The sequence below is a fragment of the Prinia subflava genome, chromosome Z (genome assembly GCF_021018805.1).
Source record: "Prinia subflava isolate CZ2003 ecotype Zambia chromosome Z, Cam_Psub_1.2, whole genome shotgun sequence".
NCBI classification, from domain to species: Eukaryota; Metazoa; Chordata; class Aves; order Passeriformes; family Cisticolidae; genus Prinia; species Prinia subflava.
Genome location: NC_086283.1, coordinates 102,810,774 through 102,838,423, shown reverse-complemented (window position 1 = coordinate 102,838,423; position 27,650 = coordinate 102,810,774). Strand labels below are relative to the sequence as shown.

At 45.9% G+C, this 27,650-nt stretch overlaps 1 protein-coding gene across 2 annotated transcripts in view; it reads left to right on the top strand.

Annotated features, from left to right (window-relative positions):
* MYO5B (myosin VB) overlaps nt 1-24,635 on the top strand; it is a 150,449-nt gene extending 125,814 nt beyond the window's left edge. Inside the window, exons 28-39 of one of the 2 annotated variants that reach the window (XM_063421447.1) lie at nt 1,334-1,573; nt 2,377-2,465; nt 10,730-10,928; nt 11,616-11,709; nt 12,713-12,856; nt 13,972-14,123; nt 14,472-14,561; nt 16,573-16,723; nt 17,471-17,756; nt 18,271-18,445; nt 19,338-19,418; nt 20,182-24,635. In XM_063421447.1, coding sequence (XP_063277517.1) covers nt 1,334-1,573; nt 2,377-2,465; nt 10,730-10,928; nt 11,616-11,709; nt 12,713-12,856; nt 13,972-14,123; nt 14,472-14,561; nt 16,573-16,723; nt 17,471-17,756; nt 18,271-18,445; nt 19,338-19,418; nt 20,182-20,334 — 1,854 coding nt within the window. In that variant the 3' untranslated portion in view covers nt 20,335-24,635. Of the gene's footprint in view, nt 1-1,333; nt 1,586-2,376; nt 2,466-10,729; nt 10,929-11,615; nt 11,710-12,712; nt 12,857-13,971; nt 14,124-14,471; nt 14,562-16,572; nt 16,724-17,470; nt 17,757-18,270; nt 18,446-19,337; nt 19,419-20,181 lie in introns of both variants that reach the window. The other variant, XM_063421446.1, reaches the window with a different exon arrangement.
* Nucleotides 24,636-27,650: the final 3,015 nt, after the last annotated feature.

Genomic DNA, 27,650 nt, shown 5'->3' with positions numbered 1-27,650 from the left:
TCCATGTGGATGGGGTTGGTCCCTGGGAAAGAGCTGACCCCACATCAGACTTTATCAGACTTTGTGCAGGGGTGTTGGTTTGTGCCGTGGGGACAAGGGTCCTGTTGGGGTTTGGTGTTCCCTGGGAGTGTGGGCACAGGAGGGAGCAGTCCTGGGTGCCACCACGCAGCAGCCAGAGGTGGAGGATCAGTGCAAAGGGAAGGTGGGTTGCTGTGAACAGGACCCCAGGAGTCTGGCTCCCACCCACTCTGTGACCCACTGCAAGGACTGATGGTTTTAAGCTTGAAGAAGGTAGATTTAGATGGGATATTGGGAAAAGGTTCTTGGCTGTGAAGGTGGTGAGGCTCTGGTACAGGTTTCCCAGAAAAGCTGCCACTGGATCACTGGAAGTGTCCAAGGCCAGGCTGGACAGGGCTGGGAGCAGCCTGGGACAGTGGAAGGTGTCCCTGCCATGGCAGGGGGTGGCACTGGATGAGCCTTAAGGTCCCTTCCAACCCACACCACTCCATGATTCTGTGTTTGCACCATGTGCAGGAGCAAAGCTGCTCCTGACAGTAAGATTCTCCAGGTGGGTTTTGGGTGGTGGCAAAGAGCTGCCAAATGTGCTGCCACCTGCAAACAAAGCCTTGTGGTGACAGACTACAATAAAGGCTGTCGTAGCTGCCAGAGTTCTGTTCTTCTGTGTTCTGCTGCCATGCAAATGTGAATAAGCCCTTCAGTTGTCTCAGCAAAGATGTTGTTGCTCAGGAGAATCAGTTGGCATCAAACTAGCACAGTGTTTTGGCCCTGCCTGTTAAATGCCAGTGGCTGAGGAGGCATCAGGGTGAGGTAATCCTCCAGCTATGAACACTGCACTGGGATGGGGGAATTACAAAGTGTATGAGAAAAGAAGAGAGAATTCACAGACATGTGGCTCACCTAAGGGATGCCTGCCATGATGGTTTGTGCAAATCAGCATCTTCCAGCTTACCTAATGAATATGAAAAGTGAGCTGAACATTATGGGGGTTGTGTGATTTACTGATTCAGTGGGAAGAGAGGTGGAGGAGAAAGGAGCATGCTTAGCTTCTTTAACAGCCTGTTTTCTGTTCAGAAATAGTGTCAAGAAATAAAAAATACTCTGGGTCACCCTGTAGTGTTATTAAATAGCAACTGCTGACTAAAACAAAATCCTTCCCTGAACCACAGATGGCTGGGCTGGCAGCAAAACCCATATCCTGGCTTGCACTGATCTGTAATCATCGATAACTGAGTCACCTTAGAGGCATCTCAGAACAGCCTGAGGCACCACAGGACAGTTCATCTAAACTGCTTAATGGCCCCATGTTTTCCAGAGGCAAGAGCTGGAGTCTGAGAACAAGAAGCTGAAAAACGATCTCAATGAGCTGAGGAAGGCCATCGCAGACCACGCCACGCAGAACAACTCCTCCAACGACGTGCAGGACAGCTACAACCTCCTCCTGAACCAGCTGAAATCGGCCAACGAGGAGCTGGAGGTGCGCAAGGAGGAGGTGCTCATCCTCAGGTCGCAGATCATGAAGGCAGCCCAGCAGAAGGAGACAGGGAAAAACACGGTAAAGGAGAGGGTAATGGATTTTCCTTTCTTCTTCCTCTCTCTTGGTGGAGATTCACTGGCTGCCTGAGCAATGCCGTTTCTGCTCTGGTGGGCAGGATGGCACAGGCAGGTCATGGAGGGTTGTCCAGGATACAGGAGGTCCTGCCCAGGGATGAGATGTAGTCCCCGGCATTTCAGACAGCCCAGGACTCTTTGTGGCGTGGTACTGCCCTAGGGTGCTTATGCCCATACCTGATGAGGTTAAGCCAGCCCACACCATCCTTGCACCAGTGTGTGTGGTTCAGCATGCTCCTGGCAATGTTTTGCAGCAGTTATCTTTTCCTGCAAGGAAATGGGGTGAGGGAAAAGACTTTCCAGACTAAATTCTGCTCACTTTGGGCTGGTGCAGCTGTAACGTGTTTCTTCTGACATGCAGGCAAGAAGGGATCCTCTCTGTCAAACAGCTGTGATGAGATTTGTGTTTAGAGCACATTCCAAAAGAAGAGCACATTTTCCAGAAACTCAATCCTTAGTGATTCGCTGTCTTATAATTTCTCAAGGTTTCAGACCAAGCCAAGCACCCTGCTTATCCTCTTCCCAAGTTCTCTGAATCCTTCTTCCATCTCTTGTCACTGCATCCTTCTTCCATCTGTTGTCTCTGCTGCTGCATGTGTGTGGATTCATAGGAACTCAGTAGTGTGGTGGATACCCCAGGGATGCTTTTAATGGAGTAGCTGGGAGTTGTTTGGTGTCAGGAGCTTGTGGAGCCGGGCAGAGTTTTGAAGCAGGATGTCACATTGCTGTTTTGCACGTTGGCTTTAGGAGAGCAATGCCAGCTGGCCCAACAGCGACCGGCACGTTGACCAGGAGGACGCGATCGAAGCCTACCAGGGCATGTGCGAGACCAACCGGTAAGTGTGGCACTGACCTCCCCAGCACGGGGGGCTCTGGGGCGTGGGAGGTGGATCCACACCAAAATCAACATGTTTGGAGAGCCACCAGCCTCTGCACTGTGTTATGGACTCAAGGGTGGGCCGTGAGGGTAGAACCAAACACACGCATCTTACGGAACTGCAGAAATCCAGAATGGTTTGGGTTGAAAGAGGCCTTAAAGATCATCTAGTTCCAGTCAGATACTGAACAGGTGGAAAAGCAAACATGGAAGTGAGCAAAACTGGGGTTTGACTTTGTTTCCAGTTTATAAATAGCAGCAAGACTAAGATTTGTATTTATTTCAGGTATCTCATACTGTGTTGGGAAGATGCCACAGTTCCCTTCTGGTGTTCCCAGAGGCAAAAGCCTGTTGTGGTTAACTGAGCTAACAAACATGCTGTATTCCCTGGAAACACTCACATTATTGATTTTCTTGCACCCAAACTGAGTGTCAGGAGCAACTGTTTTATTGCAGGTTTACCTCAGTGAGGATTGATACCTTGAGCATGAGTCTGCCCTGACAGTAACAATGGGCTGACATTGCCAAGCATCAAATCAGTCCTTGCAGCTGCCCAGGAGTATATAAAATAATAAAGCAATATCTTGCAAGAGGAAAGAATTACATGGATTAAACAGCAAGACAATATGAAAAGTAAATTTTTATTTGGCTTCAAAGAAATTGAATGTGTATCTTTTTTTTTTTTTCCACAAACACAGATGTTTGAAGCTTTTTTTTTCCTAAATAATTTCCATTCAGGCAAGGAAGAAGATCCAGCCATTTTTGGTTAATGGCTTTTAATAACAAACCATTTTAATGTGGTTTGCTACTTTGTGGAGTGGTTGCAGAAGGTTGTTAACATTCCAGGCTGGGACCTGACTGAATGAGGATTTTATTCACACCTGTATGAATAAGAGGAAAGGCCCATATGAGTGCAGCTCAAAGTCCTGATGGCTGAACTGAGCTCTGCTCAGGCTGTTCTGCCAGCTTTCACCAGGTCTGGAGGCCTGGAGCTGGGGGTTGTTGGAGCCCAGGACTCCTGTGACATTGGTTTCTCATCTGGGCATTATGTCTGGCTAGATCAGGATTAATCTTAGTGATTTTTTTCAATTTGCTGTTGAATATTTGCTTTCCTGTAGTGAACTTGCTGGTGAAGTTTCTGTCCTTCCCTCCTGCAGTAGAGGTGATGACATTAATTTGCACATCACATTCTTGTCAGTGGAGCTCAGTGTGCTTCCTGCAGCGAGGAGTGGGTTTCGGTCACTTAATGAATTCTATAAATTTTCTCTTCTTTCTTTCTTTTTCCTTCTTTCCAACATTCTCCTGGACCTGTGGGTGCTCATACGAGATGTGAAATGCCATTATTGGGCACTGCTTTAATTACTCCCTAAATTTTCAAGTGTGCATGTGTAGGGAAGGTGGTGTTCAGGGGTTGGTGAAGGAGTGAAAATAAGGGTTGCTGCTTTCTCAGGACTGTGTCTGACCCAGGGGTGTCACTGGTCCCCAGTGTTAATTGGTGTCTGGCCATACAGGGGCACAGCGGCTTCAGTAACCTGCCAGCAGAATCCAGTCCTCCAGATATTCTGGTTTCCACACTTAACTTCTGGAGAAAGAACTGAACTGTAGAATCATTTCGGTTAAAAAAGATATCTTGAGGTCCAGGTCTTCCCCCAGTGCTAAACCACGTGCCACATCCACATGGATTTTAAATCCCTCCAGAGCCTGTAAGTTTCCAGGATCTTATTTTCCACAGGAGTACAAATCTCCTTCCTTGCAATTGCACGGGTGAGCTGCAGTTTTAAGAAGTTAATGTGATCTGGCCTTGGTGGTTTTTGGCCTCTTAAGTTGTGGGAGAGGAAATCTGCAGTCTCCAGGGTCAGTTCATTATTCTCGCATCTGCCTCTCATGTGAAGCTTGACTGGAGCTTGGCTCTTGAAATACAGCAGCAGTAGCTCTGTATGCTCTCACCCTGATTTTCTGCAGTGATTTATCCAGTGGCTCATTAAGCACCACCAACCTCCCCATTACAGGGTTCCCTGTGCAGTTGTCTGTTTATTGGGTTGGTTTATAAGCTGTAGGCTGGTGTTGATGGCAATAAAATGGATGTAGACAAATGCTTGGGGAGCCTGGATTAGTGTGTTTGTGGACATAAATTAGCACTCCCTCCCCCAGCACAAATTTGCATTTGTACTTACACAGCTCTATACCCAAGGGTGTCAGCATGAGAAACAGAAATGCCTTCCCTTTCTAATCTTGATCAACAAATATTTTAATGGGAAGCTTTTCTGGTGGGGTTGCAGTTCTGAAGTGGGATTTATAAGCAAGAGCCACTTCTTCTCTCACTTTCTTTGCAAGAAGCACTCCCATTTCTCTTTCATAGAATGGTTTGGGTTGAAAGGAACCTTGAAGCCCATCGAGTTTCACCCCGTGCCATGTGCAGGGACACCTTGCACTGTGCCAGGCTGCTCCCAGCCCTGTCCAGCCTGGCCTTGGGCACTGCCAGGGATGCAGGGGCAGCCCCAGCTGCTCTGGGCACCCTGTGCCAGGGCCTGCCCACCCTCCCAGCCAGCAATTGCTGCCCAATCTCCCAGCTGGCGCTGCCCTCTGGCATTCCCTGGCAGCCATTCCCTGGGTGCTGTCCCTGCAGGCCTTGTCCCCAGTGCTTGTGCAGCTCTCCTGGAGCCCCTGGAGGCCCTGGCAGGGCTGGCAGCTCTCCCTGGAGCCTTCTCTTGTGCAGGGCAGAGCCCCAGGTGTGCCAGGCTGGCTGCAGAGCAGAGGGGCTCCAGCCCTGGCAGCAGCTCCGTGCCCTCCTCTGCCCTGGCTGCAGCAGCTCCACGTCCTTGTGCTGCTGGAGGCAGGGCTGGAGCAGCTCTGCAGGTGGGGTCTCACCTGGGCACAGGGGCAGAATCCCCTCCCCTGCTGCCCCGCTGGGGGCTCAGCCCAGGGCAGGGGGGCTCAGGCTGGGGCAGGTCCAGCTCTCCCCCCCAGCACCCCCAGTTCCCTCTCCCAGGGCTGCTCCCTCTGCTCATCCCAGCCTGGATTGATCCCGGGGGTTGCCCTGACCCAGCTGCAGCTCCAGCTCTTGGCCTTGTTAAACCTCATGAGGTTCCCTTGGGCCACTGCTTGGGCTTGTCCAGGCCCCTCTGGGTGTCCCAGCCCTTCGGGGCTGTCAGCTGCTGTTTGCCCCTGGTCTGAGGTGCTTTTGATCAGGTGGAGGTTCTTCACCAGCCCAGGCTGGCAGATGAGGTACAACCTCCCTCCACACAGGAGCTGCTCCTAGCTCCAAGTCATCCTGTCTTAGCTATTTAGACTGAGGACAGAGCATGGCTTTGTTTTCGTGGGAGATCAACCTTTTATTTTCTCCATGTCTGTATAGTGCAGCACTTCTAAATACAGCAGGAGGAAGCAAGGAAGAACTCTGCCAGGTGCTGCTAACCCTGCCCGTGTAGCAATTCTCTCTCCACAAAGCTTTTGGAGGAAAGCCCTTTGATTCCAGGTCATGGACAAGTTTGAACTGAAAGCAGCCCTTGCTTTATGTATGCATTAAACTCAGCTTTTGGGGGTTTTTCTCCTCTTTTAAACAAACTTCTGCTGAATTTCAGCTGCTAAGGGGGAAATCATCAAGTTAGTTCCTACCTCATTCTCTGCTTCAGTAACTGAATCTGAATCCAAGTGGGCTTTTTGTTCCCTGTTTCAGTTCTTAGGATCTTTCAAGCCTGTTTGATCCTGGTGGAAATGCAGAGCCAGTGAGAGACCAGGTGATGGTGTTAAGAGATAAATACTTGGCAGCTCAAAGGAAAACAGGCTGTCTCTGAAATTAGCTTCCATGATAGCTTCCAAGTGATTTCTGTTGAGTACCTGGATATTTTTTTTTCCTGTTGGGCAAGTCCCACCTGTAGCTGCTGTGCAAAGCCAAGAGCTGATGCTGGCTTCACATGAGGGATGCTTTTGCAGCTGGGAGAGGCCACAGTGTGGAGATCCTATCATATCTCTGCTTCCCACTCTCCAGTGGGTATCTTCCCACTCTGCCACAGATCTACTCTGTGATGCACATTATTTTTCCTTTTAACTAAAGGAAAAGGTGTATCTGTGTCTGAAAGTGAAACGTCCCCTCTTTATGGAGAGAGGATGATTTAATGAAGATGCTGAAATTAACTCCTCTGGGATTGGGGTACATACACCTCCTTTAAGCTACTTCCACAGGGCAGGGAGGTGTGTGGGCAGGAATTTTTTGCTTCTGGTGAGGACTGCAGGTCACAGCTGCTCTCCAGACCTGTGCATCCAAGATCAGGAAAATGGGGAAACAGCTTTGTGAGTCTGCCCTTTCAACTCCTCTCCAGCCTTATCTGAAAGTAGGATTTACCCAGCATTTTCAGAAATTATGTTTCAGATGCCAATTACTCTAATTAAAGTTTAAAGAACCCTTTTTTATGTCTTGGTCAACATGAACTTCTGGGAGAAGGGGGAGTGCAGTGAGTCAGTGCTGTGTTGATGGATATGGACTGAATGCTTCTTCCCAGGGCAGATTTACCTTAAATCAGCTTCTTCATATATTTCTCTTATAATGGCACTTTCATGAGCTGCTCTCCTCATTTACCTCCATGCCTATGATTAAAAAAGGAAGGAAAGCTATTTTTCCAAGGAGGCCATCTCTTAAAAATGCTGTTCATCATGTGAGACTTCACAGGTTTCTGATGTGCAATAAATAGTTGGGGTCCTTGCTACATTTTGTATTGGTTTTCAATGCCCGAGGACATGTCCTGCTAAGATTATATGAACCAAAAAGAAGACTTTACTAACGAGTTCATGCAAATGAGACCAATAAACCTCCCTATATCTGTCAGCGTGCAGATCCTTTTGGAAAGCTGCTACGCATGGGATAGCAGCAAGGTTTTAATTTATATTCATACATGTAGCTCAAACAGATGAACTTTGCAAATGCCAATGCTTGAAATGTTTGCTAGCTTTGAGAAGTGCTGTGCTCGAGCAGTGGCATCAGAGGGATGCACGAGCTGTCTGTGGTGGAGGGGCACCTCCAGAGCCCTTTCAAAGCAGTGCTGCAACACCACATTTCTCACTGCTTTCCTCGTGTGAAAATATGCTTGTGACTGTTTGTGTGTTGTGCTTTTCCACTGAAACTTGCAGATTCCCTTGCCAGGGAATGGCATCTGCTACAGCTCTTTTCGAAATGTGTGCTCGCTTTCTTCTTTTTGTCTTTTGGTGTGGGTTTTTTGGTTATTTTTTTTAATATAATGATATATTAAGTTTGATGGTCTCCTTGCTTACTTTCTAAATTGTTATTGCTTAAAACAAATTCTGTTTTCTAACTGACATCTAAGCCACGTAAAATCTGGCTGTAACAAGTGTTTCTGGTGAAGTTGACCAGTTTACATCACTCATTTGTAATGTGTTCCGCACCTCATTAAAAAAAGATAAATTAGCTTCTTGCCTCATATAACTTGAAAAAAACCCCAAACAATCTGCTAAAAGGAAACTAAAGAAACCAATCTGCTAAAAGTCTTAAAGTGAGATGAGGTTTTCTGGCCATTATTCTGCCTGGATGAATGCGGAGGATATTGATCTTGTGTGGATGCATGTGGTGTTTGGACCAAAGGTTGCTCTGAGGAAAGACTGATGTGTTTGACTCAAATGCTGAGGAAACCCTTGGCTGAAGTAGAAAGAGTAGAATTTATTTTAGACCAGTGGGAGTTGCTGCAGTGGGAAAGAGATGGAGAAACTTGTTTTTAAAATGTTGTACAGGGCACAACCAGGGCAGGGCTCTCATTCCCTGTGGTGGAAAAAGAAATGCAATGCAATGAAAGTGTGCTCTAAAATATAATACTGAGAGAAAAAAAAAAAAAGGGTTCTGCACCTTTCCCCCTTCTCTTTCAACTGACCTTTTGTCTTTCTCTGTCCTCTTGTTTCCTTTTTCTGTCCCTTATTTCTAGCAAGACTGAGGACTGGGGTTATCTCAATGAAGATGGAGAGCTCGGCTTGGCTTATCAAGGTTTAAAGCAAGTTGCCAGGTCAAACACTTTCTTTTTTTCTGCTTCTCCCTTCTCCTCCCTTTTCCTTGCCCTCTTGTTTCTTTCTCTTGCTCTGCTGTTGCCACGTGGTCCTGGACAGGGCCCACTGTCCTCTGTGGGAGCAGCTGGAGGTAGGATTTCCAAACTGCAGGAACTGAGACCCTCGTGTAATTCTCAGAGGAGTCGTGGTTCCAGTTTGGCCATTGCTGGTGCTGGCTCTTGTCACACATGCCTGAGCTGGATCCAGTAGGGATTATGTGACATTAATGGGAAATTGGGTGATGAAGGGGTTGGGAAGCTGGGATCTCCAAGAAGACAAAAAAACCCCTCCCATTTTAGTTTTTTTCCCCCAATTTGCGCTAAGACACGGCACCTCTCGGAAGTGTTTTCTCCCAGTCCTTGACCTGGAAGGGGAGGGCCTGTCCTTGTATCCCAGTGTCACCTTTGCATGACCCTGGAGATTTTGTGCTCCCATCCATGTGCTGTCTGTGGGTGAGAAAGGCATGAGGTGGACACAGGATGCCATCGTTCCACAGCTCTCCCCAGGTCCTGCTCTGCTGCGCAAAAATCTCTCCTGGATTCTGATCCTGAATCACCCCTGTGCTTGGTGGCTATGAGGCTCCAATATATATGATTTTTTATTTAATTTTAAAGGACATTAAAGAGATGAAAATTTTAAATATTGTGTATAGAGTAGTCTAAAGTGGTTAGATCCAGAGGTATCAGAGTGAAACCAGACAGTAACAGGAAGAAATAACAGAGATTGTTTCATGTGTTTTTCCTAATGAAGTAGGAACCCAGGTTCATAGAAGGAGCATGTTCTTCTGAGGGTGTTTCACGGATTATCCAGACTGAATCCAAACTAATCCCAGTATGAAGAAATAAAATGAAAATTAAGTACTTAATACCTATTTCATGGTGGGTCTGTATTTTCCAAGCCTATTAAGAATATAAATCCTGACAGGATTATGAGGCTGACTGCATTATTGTCCATGTTTCTATAGGTGGAAAACATGCTTTTCTGTCTTGTGCTGGAAGGTGGGAGTGGAGACTGTGCTGTTAAATTTTGTTGCTAAAGGCAACAAAACGAGCAACCACACAAAACAGCCTGGGGAATAATTAGTACTTTTCATCTAGGAATCCTCCCTGAAAGCATGCACTCTTTTATAAACGTTGTAAAGAAAAACACCAAAACAACACCAAAAAAATTCCATGTGTAGTTGTTTGTGTAGGGAAACAGTTCACAGATGTGTATCACAGTCAATTCCCTGTGGACTGGAGAGAGCTGTACCTTTTTCCCCACTGGCCCAGCTCTGTGTCTGTGCATGTCCCGGGGCAGTGTGAAGGTGTCAGCAGCAGAATCTTCCCCATCTTTGAGGATGGCTGTTTGCCTCCAGTGTCACAGGGCCCTGAGCTGGGTGTGAGGTGACCCATGGCTCTGACCAGGCACATCCATGAGCTGGGGCAGGGCCTTGGTTATCCCCTGGGTCATTCCTTCTCTTGGCCACCATTGTCCTGTATAATTTCGGACTATTCTTTGAACTTTCTGGCTTGGTGGCCCTGTCTCAGAGTCCTCATACCTTCTGCAGTCACTTCAGTCTTCTGGCAAGAGCTGGTGGCCTGGAGGGAGATTTCCATGTAGCAGAGGGTAGGGGACACTCTTAAAAAAATCAATTACTGTGTCACCTGCCAGGTTTGTCACCATCACCATCAGCACAGGTGTCTGCAGTTAACATCTCAGTGATGAGTCATTCTTCCACTGGATTTAAAAAGGCATTCTGGCTCAGCAAATGGCAGTTTTCAAGAGTGAGAATTTATGTTTGACAGGAAAGGAGCACAGGAACAAATGTCCTTCAAGCTGAGCTTTTGGAAACAAAACCTGCAGGTGTGGATTTGTATTGCTTTCTTGCCATGTATTTGCTTTTTGCAAGTAAAGGAACCTGAATGTTTGATGCAATTAAATAAGAAAACATGCTTTGGGATTTATTTTAAAAAATCTCAACATTTGATTTCCTATCTCTTAAATTCAAAGGTATTTCATCTACAGTATAGCAAATGGCAGACTAATGTGGCAAAAATAGCTTCCTGTTTGTCAGTTTTATAGGGAGGTTGACTGAGAGTATTCCCAAGTTGTCTGATTTTGAAGGATCTAAACTGAAATGGTGATTACTACCATCATGCAGACATCACGGAATGATCAGTGTGATCCTGTTCTCAGGTTGCTGGAAGCACAGCTCCAGGACCAGAGAAGAGAGCATGAGGAGGAGATGGAAGCCATGAGGAACCAGCTGGATTTAATGCAAGAGGAGCTGGAGAACCAGCAGCAGGCATTCCTGCAGACTCTGCAGCTCTCTCCAGAGGTCCAGGTGGAGTTGGGACTTCAGCAAGAAATTACACGTCTGACCAATGAAAACCTGGTAAGGAGCTATGCTGAAAACACAGAAAGAGAGCAAAAAACAGTTTGAGAGAAAGAAGATAGGAAGCCTAATAAGGAGGGAAGGGCACTGGATCATCTTTCACCCCTCCTAACTCTGCAGAATTCATCAGCATCTCCCACTGGTGCATTTGGGAGTGCTGCAAGTTGGCCTTGAGCTGATGTTCCATTGCTGTATGACTTCAGTGACCACATGGGTGCTTTAATTTTTTTTAATGCTTTTTTTAAGCTTGTTTAGTTTGTGGTGCTGCCTTCCAAATAAGATGACTGGGAACCTCTCTACTCTGTTAGGCACAGAGGCAGCACAGGCCTTTCATCTTAGTTGCTCTTATTGGAAGGGTGGAAAGGCAGTTTCCACTCCAGAAATTTGGCCTAGATGATCATAAATTTTCCCATTCTCCCTTTCTGTATCTGTGTGCAAAGTCTGGAGGGAATGTTGGCCCCTCCGGAGTTTTTGGCTTTTTTCAACAACTCCAGTATCTAAATAAAACTGTTTAAATGTGGTTAACAGCCAGAGTTAAATGCTGTAGGTGGTGCTCCTCTTCCAGTGAGATGCTCACAGCATGCCTTGGTGATGCACAGACCAGACCTGAGCCTCTAACTCAACCCAAATGAGTTGTTCTTGGGTTAAATGTTGGGAGTTCCTTTAAATGTATCTCCTGTCTTTCAGGATCTTAAGGAATTGCTGGAAAAGTTGGAAAAGAATGAAAAGAAGCTGAAGAAGCAACTGAAGATTTACATGAAGAAGGTCCAAGAATTTGAAGGTGACTTGCATGTTGGGAGATACTGAGTTGGGGAAACTGTGCTTGGGTTTTAATCCTTTGGCCAGCCTTGGAGAGCTGCAGGGTGTTTTTATTTTGGTTTTTGGGGGGGTTTTCTTCTCTCTTTCTTTCTATGAAAGTAAGATTTTGCTTGTTCTGGCACTGAACTAGCAGCAGGCACTGAGCTGACACCGACCCTGTACCAGGGTTTGGAGGATATTTCAGGAAAGTTTTTTGCTGTCACTGCAGTCAATGCAGTGACCCAGGCAGAGATACAGAAAGCCCAGCAGGAAAATGCTCTGACCTGTCAGTTTTGGAGGGGAGATTGTAACCCTTTGGTATCAAAATGTGTATGTATATTCTGAGTAATGAGAAAGCACCTTCCGTGTGGCTTCTGTGTTGTATAGAAAGCACTTCCTGGTCTCTGGAGAAGCCGTGGTGAATCAGAGAGACCCATTCCCATGAGTTAATTTTTGGAAACCAGGCATTAAGTGAAATTAAGCTGAGTAACTGGAGGGTTTCCACGGCTCGCCCAGCTGCTCTCTGTCAGTGTGATCTGCATGCTGCTTGCTGCAGTATTTGCATGTGGTCTCTTCTGCTTTGTTACACTTCAGCAGAGTGCCACTGTGGTCTGCAGCTTTGCAGGCAGACAGAAGATGCCATGCTTAGGGATTTTGCATTGTCTGCCTGCTTTTTGCCCCGCTTTGTGAAAATTGTACAATAGGGTTGCTACCTGTGGACTCGTGGAAAACAAGAAATGGCTTCATTTTTTTCCTCCTTTAGAGAAGTTCAACTTTTGCACTATTTCTTTCATTCAGAGTTAGAACACTGGGGACTAGTAATCCAGGACCTGATTGTTTATGTTGTTATAAGTCTGCCAAAGCTGATGGCATTGTTGGGAATGTGATATAGAACTTTTTGACTTGGTGTCTGTACCAGTGGAGGGCCTGAACAGTTGTTGATTTCCAGGTGCCAGCCAGGTGTTGATCACCTTTTCTCCTCACAGCATCCCAGACAATGGTGCCAGTGGAGAGAAGTCCACGCGAGCGGAACATGCAGGTTGCTGTCCAGAGGAAGGAGAAGGACTTTCAGGGCATGCTGGAATATTACAAAGAGGATGAGCCCCTCCTCATCCGAAACCTCATTACAGGTGGGGAACTTGCCCTGCTTCTCTGCCTGGCTGCTCCTTCTCAGGAGGAGAGTGCCTGGGGGAGTTTGTGGACTTGAGACTAAAAAATTAAGATAGACAAATAGATCATCTCAGTTAATCCCTTGTGGGGCTGAATGTTTGTGGTGATGGCAGTTTGGGTAGGTAAAGTAGTGCTGCATTAAGCAGACAGACCAGTATGGAAACAATCCCTTAGGGGTAGCAAAAAACGGGAAACACAAAGCAAGGCCACAGTTTTTAGAGCTGGCAGTAACTTGCTGAGCTCCCTACAATGTGATAGATGGGGAGGGGGTGGCAGAAGGATAGACCCCTGGGGTCTGGCACAGCAGTGGAACAAAGGTGTCTTGGTTCATGAGGTAATAACAGACAACAGATAATGAACTTGTGAGCTCTTCTGCACTGCACAGTATGATCAGAGTTGCTGCAGCATCCCCTCACCCAGTGCTGTATCACAAGTCAGGCTTCCCTGGCTAGGTGTTGGTATTTACTACAATTCTAACCCCAGCAGGACCTAGTGAGGATCCAAAAAGTGTTCACAGAGCAGTGCTAGCCCATTGCTGTGGGCACTGAAGTTCCCCTAATCAGACAAGGTTGCTCTTTAGAGGCTCCAAATGCCCACAGCTGCCATTAGGATTCTGTATCTTGAGGGAAAGAGTGATTTAATGTGCCATCACTTCAGAGAGAGAATTTATTGTGGGAGGTATTCCTGAAAGCTTCAGGGAGCTGTTATAAGGTGGTTTGTGTGCTACAAGGGTAGGATTATACATGGTGAAGAAGCTCTGGCTCTAGTGTACATCCATAAGGAGAAATGGGGTTGTGTCACAAACATCTGTGCAGGCAAGGCTGCCCTCCCAAGCCCTAGTGCTGAGGGTCTGGGGCAGCCCCTCTGTCCTGCAGCTGAATCTCTGGCTCTATGTCCACTCGGCAGAGAGGAATGCAAGTTGCAGAGCCAAAATATCATTTTCCCCCGGCACAGGGGAGAGGGGTTTGCCTGGCTACACTCCAGCTCTGGTGTTCTCAGCTTCACTTGTCAATTGGGGAGATTTAAGTTTGCTTTTTTGTGAATTTTTTTATTTTTTACTTGTCAAATCTTCTAGATCTGAAGCCCCAGGCGGTATCTGCCACTGTTCCCTGCCTTCCTGCTTACATCCTCTACATGTGCATCAGACACGCAGACTACATCAATGATGACCAGAAGGTGCACTCCCTGCTCACCTCCACCATCAACGGCGTGAAGAAAGTGCTGAAGGCAGGTGTCCATTTGCTCTTGGCTCGGGGTTGAGGGGCTGCCAGATGCTAATAACCATGTCCAGGTGTGTGACACTCAACTCTCACAGTGATTTTCAAGCCGAATTGCTCGTGGAGCCTCCCTTTTGAGAAGAACAAGGAGACTTGTGATCTTAGCAATAAAATGGTCTGAATTTAGAGATTAAAGAAAAAAAAGTTTGCAGGGAGGAACAGCTAATATTGCCCAGCTGCAGAGGGAAAACTGCCTGATTCTGGGTGGGGAAGCTCAAAATCAGTTAGTTTTGTGATGCCATCACCCCCCACTGAAAGGGAGGGGTTGGATCTCACGTGTTTGACTCTGTCCCTGCAGAAGCACCAGGATGACTTCGAGATGACGTCGTTCTGGCTGGCCAACACCTGCCGGCTCCTGCACTGCCTGAAGCAGTACAGCGGGGAGGAGGTGAGAGCCCGGGGCAGCCCTGCAGGAGGGCCCTGCATGTTCCTGACCCCCCTCTGGATGTCAGAGGGGTCCACGCAGACTGTCCTCCTTGAGTAATCGGGATTTAGCACAGCCAGCTTTTCCTGGAAAAGCTCCCAAAAGCACAGAACGGTTTGGGTTGGAAAGAGACCTTGAAACCCATCTCAATCCACCCCCTGCCATGGCAGGGACCTTGCACTGTGCCAGGCTGCTCCCAGCCCTGTCCAGCCTGGCCTTGGGCACTGCCAGGGATGCAGGGGCAGCCCCAGCTGCTCTGGGCACCCTGTGCCAGGGCCTGCCCACCCTCCCAGCCAGCAATTGCTGCCCAATCTCCCAGCTGGCGCTGCCCTCTGGCATTCCCTGGCAGCCATTCCCTGGGTGCTGTCCCTGCAGGCCTTGTCCCCAGTGCCTGTGCAGCTCTCCTGGAGCCCCTGGAGGCCCTGGCAGGGCTGGCAGCTCTCCCTGGAGCCTTCTCTTGTGCAGGGCAGAGCCCCAGGTGTCCCAGACTCTCTAGGCTTTTTCTGGTGGGCCGTTTTGAAGGCTGTTCTCCTGGTTTTAGTTGGTCCCGTGGCTTTTCATTGAACAATATTTCATAGCTTGGAATAAGTTTTATTAAAGCTGATCCTTTTCAAAAAAATAAGATTATCACAGTTCTCCTAGAACATTACACACTGCTCCTCCTTACAGCTATGTATTCTGCATATTAAAATTTTCAACAGATCCAAATACTGTTATTTTTTATTGCAGTAATGATTTTTGTTAGATATATGGAGCATTTAAACTGTAAGGAAAAAAATCATAAAATTAGCTATTCAGGTCATTCAAAAGATAATGATTTGCATGTAAAACCTCAGTACTGCATTTTGAGGATTTAAAATTAAAAGTTAAATTAAAAATATTTTAGAGAACACTCACTAGCAGTTGTGCTCTTGTTTGCCCTCTTCTGTCTGGATAATAATACTGCATTTAAAGCAAATCCTCCCCGGAAAACCATCTGGGTTAAAACACAGCCCTAAATTGTACGTTGTTTGCCATGATTTACTGTGTTACATGAACCAGCTATTTGCAAATTCCGTTGGCAGCTTGGTGGAAAATATAGAGGGGAGAAATACTTCTGAGCAGTTTCCAAGATACTGTTATCTTCAGTTTTAAACCCAGCCTATTTTTAAGAAAATGTTTAAAGGAAAATCCCAACCCACATGTAGTCCTGTCACATGAAGAGCATGATGCTCTTTGATTAGTCAGGGAAATGGGGAAATCGTGAAATCAACTCAAATTGATTTACGTGGCATTTTTGCATTTTGCTAGTCAGCAACCAACAAAAACAGTCTCATAGTTTTCATTTTTACACCAAATAAGACCATATGACCAGGCAATTACAGGATCTGTATAAATTAAAACATCTCATTGGCTTCTACCACTAAAACTGGTATTAATATCTGAGCCTAGAACTGAGGGCTTACAGCAGTCAAATGTAGGATCACAGATCAGCTGTATGACCAAAAGGCAGGCAACAATTTCAGTTATTTGGGGAGATTTACGAATTTCAGAACAATTTAAAATGTTATCAAACCACATAACATGCAGTCATAATTTTTTTTTCCATTTTCTAGAATCTTAATTTCAAAATATTCTGTTTCCCATAAACAATTGGAACTCAAAGGGATAAGCATATAGCTAAAAATGTAGTTTCAGGGGGCCTGAAGTGTCATTTTCTAATCCTGTGTGTTGCAGTTAATACACATGTGCAGATCCTTGCTAAGGATAAAATAAAAACCTGGTAGTTTAATGATTTTCTTCAAAAGGTAGTCCTCTAGTAATAATTTATGAACAAATGCCTGGGTAAATCAAAGGTGATTTATGAGTTTTGATCCTTTCTGTAATGCACTGTGGTGTGTTGTACTGTAAAGGTGCAGGGGTGTTTTAATGCAGTGATTTTATGGGCTGTCAGTGGGTGTGATAACGAGCCTGGGTGTTCTAATTCCCTGTGCAGGTTTTCATGACCCAGAACACGGCGAAGCAGAACGAGCACTGCCTGAAGAACTTTGACCTGACCGAGTACCGCCAGGTGCTGGGGCAGCTCTCCATCCAGATCTACCAGCAGCTCATCAACATTGCCGAGGGCATCCTGCAGCCCATGATCGGTGAGCTCACTGCTGCCCCTCAGCACCGTGTTTCCTGTCCCACTTTATCTGCTCAGGCTGGTTTTCACACCTTTGCTCAGTGCCAGCAGGACCTGGGAGAGTGTTTATCTTCCCCCATGATAGAAGCTAATAGGGATGAGGGTTTTTCCTCCCACTCCAGAAGATATCTCTCTCATTTCTGTTGGAGAGGCAGTGGAGGAGGTGAGGTTGTGCTGGTGGGTCTGCTTTCCCCTCCAGCCCAGGTTTGTGGTTAATCTTTTTATGGATGGAAATGCACATTATAAGGGAGGAGAGGATTAGGAAGAGGAAAAAGATTCATATAGACCTTTTTTCTTGAGGGTGAAAGAAGGTATGAGAAGAGTTACCTCTTCATCCAGATCCCTGAGAATTCATCTGAGGAATGCACCATCCCTGGCAGTGTCCCAGGCCAGGCTGGACAGGGCTGGGAGCAACCTGGGATAGTGGATGGTGTCCCTGCCCATGGCAGGGGGTGGGACTGGATAAGCTTCAATATCCCTTCCAGTTCAAACCATTCTGGGATTCTACGATATTTCTGTGTGGTTTTAACTATTTCCTATTATCAGAGTAATCCATGGATCTGCCCTACTCTGGGTTCTCACAGCATCCATGGTGTTGTATCATCGAGACTGATGCGTGTTCATTGCAGCCCACAGAGGGATCAGGTCTTCCCCCTAGTGACAAACACATGGATGCAGAATTTTAGCCCATTTTCCCTGCTCATTTCAGTGTCTGCTGTGTTGGAGAATGAGGGTATCCAAGGGCTGTCCAGTGTCAAACCGATGGGCTACAGGAGATCCGCCTCCAGTGCGGCAGAGGTTGACTGCTCCTACAGCCTGGATGAAATGATTCGCCAGCTGAACACGTTCCACAGCACCGTGTGTGACCAGGGCCTGGACCCAGAGATCATCCAGCAGGTGTTCAGGCAGCTCTTCTACATGATCAACGCCATTGCCCTCAACAACCTCCTGCTGAGGAAGGATGTCTGCTCCTGGAGCACGGGCATGCAGCTGAGGTGGGGCTGGGGCAGGGCTGGCCTGCTTAGGGGAGTCTTGGTAATGGTATAAGTTGGTGGAAAAGAGGAAAATAAAGTGCACTTATCAGTGCAAATTAAATCTTCCCTTTGCTACCCTCTCCCCTTTCCATGCTGGATCTTTCTGCGTTCCCTTTGAGCTGGACAGTGGGCACAGCAAAAGCATTTTCTGTGTAGATACTCTCAAAGATATCTGGGTACCTTGCAGGATCTTGTTAGCATTTAAAAGCTGGTTGAAAGTTTCACTTTAATTGTTTAAACTTGTAGAAATCTGAATGCTGTAGAAAAGCATCTGCCTTGTGTTGTTTGGCTGCTACATGGTTCACCTGTTTGTAAGGTACCTGGAAGTATATACTTTGCTCTGAGTTCCTGAGTATTATGCATCACAAAAAGCCACACACGCCAGCACTGCAACATACCTTGAGCCCCAAAGAGGAGTTTTGAAGATGCTACTTCTTCTCTCTCAGCTCACATCTTGTCTTGGTTGCTTACCCAGGTTTAACATAAGCCAGCTGGAGGAATGGCTGCGTGGGAAGAATCTGCAGCAGAGTGGAGCAGCACAAACTTTGGAGCCCTTGATTCAGGCAGCACAGCTTCTGCAGCTGAAAAAGAAAACCTCGGAGGATGCCGAGGCCATCTGCTCCTTGTGCACATCACTCACAACCCAGCAGGTAGGGAGCAGGGCAGGGGTTTACAGCACAGGGCAGTGAAGGAGTGGGAAAGGGTGGGCTCCTGCTGCCAGCTCTTCGTGCCCAGCCTCAGCGTGCCATTCCTTCAGAGGGCACAGCTTGTGTTTTTCAGGACTGATGTTACAGCTTGGCCCCTCTCAGAGGTGCTCACAGGGGTGGCTCCTCTCTAAAAGTGCCACTGATGGCCCTGGAGCTCCAGAATTGTGCAAAGATGAAACCCAGCCCTGAGGAGTTTGTTTTGTAAGTCAGATTCTTGGCATTTTAAACATGCCTATTGTCTTTTGCCAAGTGTTAAAGTGGCTGTGTCTGCAGGACACCAAGGATTCCTGTTCGGCCCAGGATGTCGAGTAGTGCCAGCCTAGGCTGGATGGTTGTGACCTTTGAACTTTGAGACTCCATTCCAGGAGGATATAAACTCACATTTTTTAGTGCTGGATTGCCCATTCTTATTTGATAATATTGTAGGAAGGCAGAAGTGAGAGGTGTGAGCTGATTTCCACTGGTTCTCAGAGAGTCTTTGTAATGTATCTGCATCACCCTGTCCTGAACATTTCTGAGAAAAGATGAGGGGAGGAGCAGGAGTGAGGGAGCATCAAGAGGTGTAGAGGTGATACCAGAAGTCATCCACGTCACCCTGTGGAGTCCCTGTATAAATCTATTGTCCAAGTCTGTTGCCAATTTACAAACGTTCCCATAGGAAGTGATTCTGACAGGTCCTCAGACCTTACAGCAGGCAAAGGAAAACACCAGGATGATACTTCTGCTGCTTCTTTTCTCTGTTTTGTCATGGCAGGCCATATCATGACAAACGGCTGGTGGTGCTTCTGGAAAAGTTTGGCTTCTCACAGCTGTAACTGTTTTTTGTTTCCAACAGATTGTAAAGATACTTACTCTCTACACTCCTGTGAATGAGTTTGAAGAACGTGTGACAGTAGCTTTCATACGAAACATACAGGTAAATTTGAAGGGCTGTCAATTGGAGGGCACAAATGACGTCTCTGTAGTTCCAGTGACGTCTGTATGAAATCAGTGCTAATTTGGGTGTTTATAAAAGGCATGCTGCTGCAGGTTGTCCTGAGTTCAGTGCTCTGTGTGCTCACACAACACACAGCTGCAGGGATAACCAGGCTGTTAATCACAGAGGGTGCTAAGCACCCAAATCGCCAGCTCAGCTAATTCAGCTCCTCAGTAGCAACACAACACAGGATTGAGGTTGCAGGAGTGAACAAAGTGTTGGTGAAATGGAGTTACTTCTGAGACAGGAGGTAGGAATTGGCAGCTAAAGGAAAAATAAATAAATTAAAGCCAAACACCGTTTAATGCTCACAAGGAGCAGGGAGGAAAAAGGACATTCAGCTACGCCCAGAACATACCACCATGGCTGAGCAGCTGACTCAAAGGTGCTCTGCTGGTACATTGTAGTCCTAGTTTTGCTGTGCCAAGGGGACCATCTCATTTCCAGGTCCTGTATTTTTTTTTGTGGTGATGTAGAAAATGTAACCAGGTTCTCCTGGAGCAGTGTTTCCTACAGTCTGTATAGAAGTTCCTGTAAATACTTTGCTCAGAGGGAAAACTGCTGCAGAGAGAACAAAACAGTTCTTACTGTTTTCTGCAGTATCTATAAAATGATGCCCATTCTTAAACCTTTGATGATGTTAAACACAACAAGAGAGGGAACAGCTGATGCTAAATTTGTTTTCTCCTCCCACACCCAACAGAAGCAGTTGCAGGAACGGAATGACCCTCCACAGCTGCTGATAGACTTCAAGCACATGTTCCCAGTTCTGTTCCCATTCAACCCATCCGCCATCACCATGGACTCAATTCATCTCCCTGCTTCTCTCAACTTGGATTTTCTCAATAAAGTCTGAAGAAAGTACAATTAAGCTCACCTCTCACACCCAGAGACTTCCAGCAATGAAAGAAAAAAAAATCATAAAAAGAATTCAAGAGCTCTCTAAATGTGGACCAAACAGGCTTATGGAAGAACCAGTACACAGTAACAAATGGATGCTAAAATGTACACTAAAAAAGACACTGGTCTGTATGTGATTTTCTTTTAGTAATTTGCAGCTCAGAAATAAGGATACTTGAAAAATAGATTTATTTTTTACTTCTTGATTTTATGTTGACATAGTTCAAAGCCCATAATCATCTCCAAAAGCCACTAACAGAAAAGGATGGAAGTGGGAGACAGCTTATTTTGATCTTCTTAGGTGTCTATGACAAAAACAAAATCTGAGACACTTGTGCTGCCTTGAAGGATGTGTCATTTGTTTAGTAGCAGGCGGTCTTGTGTGAATGAATAATAGAACTTGCAGTTCTGCCTTCAGTTCTTACTGGTAGCTGCATTCATGGTAGTGAATTGAAAAGGTAAATTGCAGAAAGTATGTATTTATCACACCATAAAGGTGACAGGGCTGGAATGCTGCTTGTTTCCACTGATGTGGAATTTGTCACAAATTGTATGTTTGAGAAATGCTGTTGCTCCTCATGAATACATTTGGTGCTCTGCTGAATGGAAATTTAAATAAATTGGCAGGACTTTGTTCCATTGGACTTTCTCACATCACCAAATTGAAGTTAGCAGAGGTTTTGTCCTAGTGAAATAATCATGATGCAAAGGACTGCCTTAAGCCTTCTGCATCCAGTGTAGCATCATCCTGATCCCTGCTGCTGGCTTTCCCTGTGCTTTTGAGTGTCAGACACTTTCATTCAGTGGCTGTCAAGGTTCTTGGACCTCTTACATGGCCACTATCAGAATCCCATGCACAGATCATACTAAGGCAACCCAGTTTAATCACCCAAACCTACCTGTGTTCATTGGGTTAATCCCAGCTGTAGCTTCCATGGAAAAACTCCATTCAGTTCAGTAGCCATCCAATATGGTAAGAATCATGGAAATACACAGCTTGGATAAATGAAGAATACCTTAAAAATTAAAGAAAGTTTTTCTAAGAGATGAAATGTTCTAACACACACACACACACACAAAAAAGCTGTCAGGTTAGTAATGTAAGCCATTTCTTTAAGAGTGAACCCAAACTCTTTATCTACAACACCCTTAAATGAGTAATTGCTTTCAAATTAGATTCTGTTAGGTTTTTTTGGTTTTTTACATCAGACTTACAAACGAAACCAACCCAACCCTGTGACCTCACCACACGGATGTTGAAGGAGCCTGGCCATTGTTTTCCCTTCGGTCCTTGCCAGCACGTGCTGAGTTCTTGGTGAGTGCTGAGCAGGGGAGGAGTTGTGTTCCCCGGGGCCAGCGTTGCTCCTCTCAGCGTGGGGATGCTTCTGCCACAGCACGATGTGCCAAACTGCAATCACCTTGTGTGGCTGCCAGCACTCTGCCCTTTCCATTTCCACAATAATCTTGTTTAAATCAGTCTTAACTCACCTGCTTTTGTGGTTCCTTCTGTGGTCTGCAGCTCCGTGATGACTGAGAGCTTTCAAAGAAAAATACAGTCTCTCCATCTGACTCTTTCCAGCTGGTGTAAATCCAAACAGCAGATTTATGACCAGGTACGCCGTCTGCTCAGAGACTGAAAGCAGAATGTGACGTTTCTTTAAGATACACTAACTCCTGTCTGCTGCAGTTTCCTTTCCAGCCAGGGGCGTGTTGTGATTTAGACGTCATGTATATAATCAGTGTATATACAATCTGCAGTAGTCCTGTATGTACTATATGTGTATACTACTATCCAAGAAAGCACATTTAAAAAACCGTTGAGGTCTATGCCAGTGGGTAAACACTTTGTTTCAAACTGAGACTGTAGTTTAGAGCAACTGTTACCACCGAAGGACTAAAAAAGTAATTTTTTCCTCCTCAACAGTCACCCATCAAAGTATAGATGTTTCACTGGTGTAGAGCCAGGATTACCTCCAAACTGCAGTCCTTGAGCTCCCAGCTCTGCTGTGTCTTCAGGAGTGCCTTCATCTCCCCTTGCTGTGCAATGAGGGTCATGCCACCAGTCTGCTGTCCGTGCCCAGCCAGCCCTGCCACCCATTCACCTGCAATTTATTCTTTATTCTTTATTTATTTTCACCTACCTCTTCTCACAGTGAATGTCTTTGCAGTGCTCTGATTTTTTTTAGTTGCCGCCTCTCCCTTCTTTCCATGCTTTGATAGTCTTCATGGTTTAAAAAGAAATACTTCAAAGCAGGATTCAGCCTTTCTGTAAGGTGGTGTAAACAGAGAGCTGTTGTTCAGGATTCACGTTAGGTCAGCAGTTTCAGGCAGTTCAGGTCTCTACCTCTTTCTGATGTAAATTATTTGGAGTACAATTCCCAAAGCATTGATTAAACCTATGCTTATCACTCAGACTGAGTGACAGGTTGCTGCAGAATCCTCTTCTGCAGTGGCTTTGTTGCTGATCACCATTGTGAAATGTGCTTAATGGTCTTCTAGGGGATAATGGTCCTTCACTGGCACTTTCAGGATCGTAATTTATATGTTCTTTCATAAAAACTCTTAGTATGTGCAGATGGGAACTGGGATTTCATGTCTTGATCTGTGATCACGTAGTTTATCCAGTGAGATCCATCTGGAAGAGAACACTGTATGAAATACCTTTAATATATGTTATCTTTTCTGTTAGCAGTTTTTAAAAGTCATATTTATATGTTAATTTAGTTAAATTACTATGCTCAAGCATGCCTTCTTTCCTCAGATTTACCCTTCTTTATTTAAAAAGCAAAACGAACACAAAGCATGGCTTAGAGAAAGCTGGCTCTTCTCCAGATCTGTCTTTATTTTTACATATTGATTATTAAGTTTAGCATTTCCCCACTCTGTGCCTTTAGCGGTTAGCTCGACCACTGTTTCTCTGAAAGAAGCATTGAAACAGTGGAATATTTTTATTCTGTCATGGAAAAAGTTGTCTGTGGATATAAAAGCCCACTTATAAAATCTTACATTGAGGAGGTCTGTAAAAACACTTTGAAGGTCTTGGGAAAAAAAAAAACCAACAAAACAAACCAGAAACAATAGTGACCCATGGTAATTTCTGCAAATATGATGGCTTGTATCTCAGAAAAGCACTACTGGGAATAAAATAAAGTAAATTAAACCATCAGAACGCCCAGATCACCAGCATTACAGAACCAACACTTCACATGAGTTCGGGCATATTCTGGCAGACCTACAAGAAGCATCCAGGCCAATGTCCTCATTTCATTTTCATCAGAAAGTTCCTTTTCTTCTTCCTTTTTTTTTTTTTTTTTTTTTTAATTGGCATTTTGTAGCTGAGGTTGCTTATCTGATAAAGCTGCTGTAGTTGACCTTAGAAAAATAACATTAGACCTCAGGACTGAATTTTTGCAATCCCACGTTACAAACATTTTTTTGCTCATGCAGTTTATCCCACTGGATCTACAAGAATTTCTTTGTAATCGTGAAACTGTACCAAGATGTGGGCATGTTTTAAGCATAGTGGCTGCTTTTCATCACCTTACAACTTGAACACTGAAGTCTTTGCAGGACATGACTCTTCATTTGTGTGGTTTGCAAAAGGTGCAAATGAAAAAGCTGCACTGGAAACAATGGTTGTTTTCCTCCATTTTCAACAGTAAATGAATAAAATTGTGCAAATTTATTCTTTCAGACCATTAACTGAAAAATTAGCATTTTATCATTGCATATAAATAGAACCAAATTAAAATGAATTGCATGAACTTCCATTCAGCTTTTTCCTCAAACTTTATTGATTTGCATATATAATACAGTCATAAATTGATATTTCTTTTTCTGAAAGAAATTCTAGCAAAGTAGATGTTAACTAAAACAATCCAGAAGACATAACACTGATGAGTATCCAAATTATTTCAAGGTGTGAATGCCAGTGGACAAAGACTCTCAGATCAATTTGAAATTAGAAGAAAAAAATATATTAAAAAAGTGCTACTATATTGAAATCTTTGGGGATATTTTTATTTTTTGGTGGTGTGAAGTGTCATTACCTTAATGAGCAGAAGGTATAGCTGCTGTCAAAGTTGAATGATATACATGAGTGAATACTGTAGATGAAATACTACTGCTTATAAAATATTTTTCCATTTTGAACAAATTGTAAACTACACCTTTGTTTATAAGAAAATGCTTGTAATAGTCACTGTAATATTCAGCTGGGGATAAAAGAAATTTGTGAAATAAACACTTTTGAAGAAATTGTGGCTCTTGGTCAAAAATTGGAATTCCAAAAAGAATAACCCCTTTAAATATATACTTCTATTTGATAGAAACATTTCTAAGTAGTTTATAAACAGGAATAAGGAGAATCACTTTCACCTATGACACTGGTAGGTTTAGAAGTTATAACTTGATTTCAGAGGTACTGAAATATGGGCAGCTAATTAGAAACTCACTGTGTGTGGAATGTTATGGCCCCGACAGCTGTTGCAAATGAGTGGAGAAAAGGGGAGGAAATGCCACCCCTTGTGCATGTGAATAAATCACAGAATCTCAGAGTGGTTTGGGTGGGAAGGGATATTAAAGCTCATCCAGTCCCACCCCTGCCATGTGCAGGGACACCTTGCACTGTGCCAGGCTGCTCCCAGCCCTGTCCAGCCTGGCCTTGGGCACTGCCAGGGATGCAGGGGCAGCCCCAGCTGCTCTGGGCACCCTGTGCCAGGGCCTGCCCACCCTCACAGCCAGCAATTGCTGCCCAATCTCCCAGCTGGCGCTGCCCTCTGGCATTCCCTGGCAGCCATTCCCTGGGTGCTGTCCCTGCAGGCCTTGTCCCCAGGGCCTGTGCAGCTCTCCTGGAGCCCCTGGAGGCCCTGGCAGGGCTGGCAGCTCTCCCTGGAGCCTTCTCTTGTGCAGGGCAGAGCCCCAGGTGTGCCAGGCTGGCTGCAGAGCAGAGGGGCTCCAGCCCTGGCAGCAGCTCCGTGCCCTCCTCTGCCCTGGCTGCAGCAGCTCCACGTCCTTGTGCTGCTGGAGGCAGGGCTGGGGCAGCTCTGCAGGTGGGGTCTCACCAGGCACAGGGGCAGAATCCCTCCTCCCTTGGCCTTAAATGAGACTTGGATGGGGGAAGTCAATGGCAAAGGGAGAAAACACAGCCAAACGGTCAGCTCTTTTTAAAGACAACATTGCATGTTCATTGATTTATAGATTTATTAAATTATTGGAATTGTGTAGGGAAAGTACTTGAGAGATTATTTAAAGTGAAAAATGGGAGCCTTCACAGCGTAACATTTTCTGTTCCAGAAAATTTACAGAACTTTAAATGTGTCCCTGAAGACATATGGCAATTTTTATTGGTACACAAAATATTTTCACTGTCTTCCCTGTCTTCTACCTGACAGCTGGGATGGCTCCACTGGAGCAATTATACAGATAAATCATACTTCCAGGTGCATTTCAACCATCAGAACCGTGGGTTTTGTGGTGTAGCTTGGAGGTCCAGATTCCTGGCTGGGAGGGTGGGCAGGCCCTGGCACAGGGTGCCCAGAGCAGCTGGGGCTGCCCCTGCATCCCTGGCAGTGCCCAAGGCCAGGCTGGACAGGGCTGGGAGCAGCCTGGCACAGTGCAAGGTGTCCCTGCCCATGGCAGGGGATGGCACTGGATAAGCTTTAATATCCCTTCCAATTCAAACCATTCTGGAATTGTACAATATTTGTGTGCTTTTTAAACTATTTCATATTATCAGAGCAATCCATGGATCTGCCCTGCTCTTGGTTCTCAGAGCATCCATGGTGTTGTATCACCGAGACTGATGCGTGTTCACTGCAGCCCACAGAGGGATCACTTCCCTCTAGTGACAAACACAGGGATGCAGCGTTTTAGCCCATTTTTCCTGCTCTTTTCAGTGTCTGCTGTGTTGGAGAATGAGGGTATCCAAGGGCTGTCCAGTGTCAAACCAATGGGCTGCAAGCAGCTCCTGCTCCTCTCCATCCGTGTCCAGGGAAGCCAAAGCTTGGGATTAGAGCCCGCACTGGGTCAGCCACGGATTGTGCACTGTTATAAATGCCAATCCAATAGTCCAATTAGAAATATAGTTTGGTCTATTAAAAAGGATCGAATTACAGAATTTTGGCAAACCCCCCCCCCAGGGAGTTACGTTGACGATTGACCGGGGGACTTGTCAAGGGTGAGCAGGGACGCGGTCTCTGGCCCACTGCCATCCCCCGAGTTCACAGATTTGCCTTGTTCGGGGCTCAGGTTTTATACACTTTATTTTGTCCCTGGCACAAGATTTCCCCACAGTCTCTTTGTTTCCAGGGGTGGTTATTTGAATCCACAGTCGTCTCTGGTGGGCTGAAAAGATTTTCCTCCAGTACTGCGAGGTGCCAATTCCTGGTTTCCCGTGGGTGAATGACACTGAAGTCCATGGATGGAGGGGCGTCCTTCTCTTCTTCCCCGGGGATCCGCGATGAGGGGCTCTGATGGCTCTGCTGCCCAGGAGGAGAACTGATTCCTTATCTCAGTGTGTATCTATCTTCTTTCTGATGCCAATCTCCTCATCTCCAGTTCCCGCACCTCATTGTGTCCCCCTGAACAAAGTTACTGGGTGGAGCCGCCTAGGAACTCTAATTCCATGGCTGGCTGGAATTTCAGTTACAATTTATTGTATATTTTACCAAACCATGATTTTATCATGTTATTATCCCCCAGTAAACCACGAATTAACCAGCTACATTTATTACATGCACGAATTCAGGGGTGCGACCCTTCAGAACCCTCTCGAGGAGGTTTATCGATCTCAGCTGCGCCAGGGCAGGGCAGGTTGGACATGAGAAGGGATTTCCCCATGGAAAGGGTGGAAATTGTCACCCTTTCCATGGGGTCAGGTCAGGCTTTGCTGCCCAGGGAGAAGTTGGAGTCCCCATCCCTGGAGGTGTCCAAGAAACGCCTGGACGTGAACTGAGTGCTCTGGGCTGGGTGACAAAAGGGGATCGGGTGACAGCTTGTTCTCGCTGATCTCGGAGGCCCTTTCCAAGGGGGAGGACTCCACGATTATCAGCAATTAACCGCGACACGCTGTGATTACCTGCGAGGCGGGCGGCGGGCACGGCCTCTCCCCTCAGCGATCCCCCCGCGCTCCCCCGCCGCCGATTCGCCAAAACCGCGCGGGAAAAAAAAATCGAACCAAGCAGAAGCACAACTTAAAAGCAAGCAAACAAACAATAACAACAATAATAATAATAATAAACACCGCACATTTAAAATAAATTAAGCAAAGCA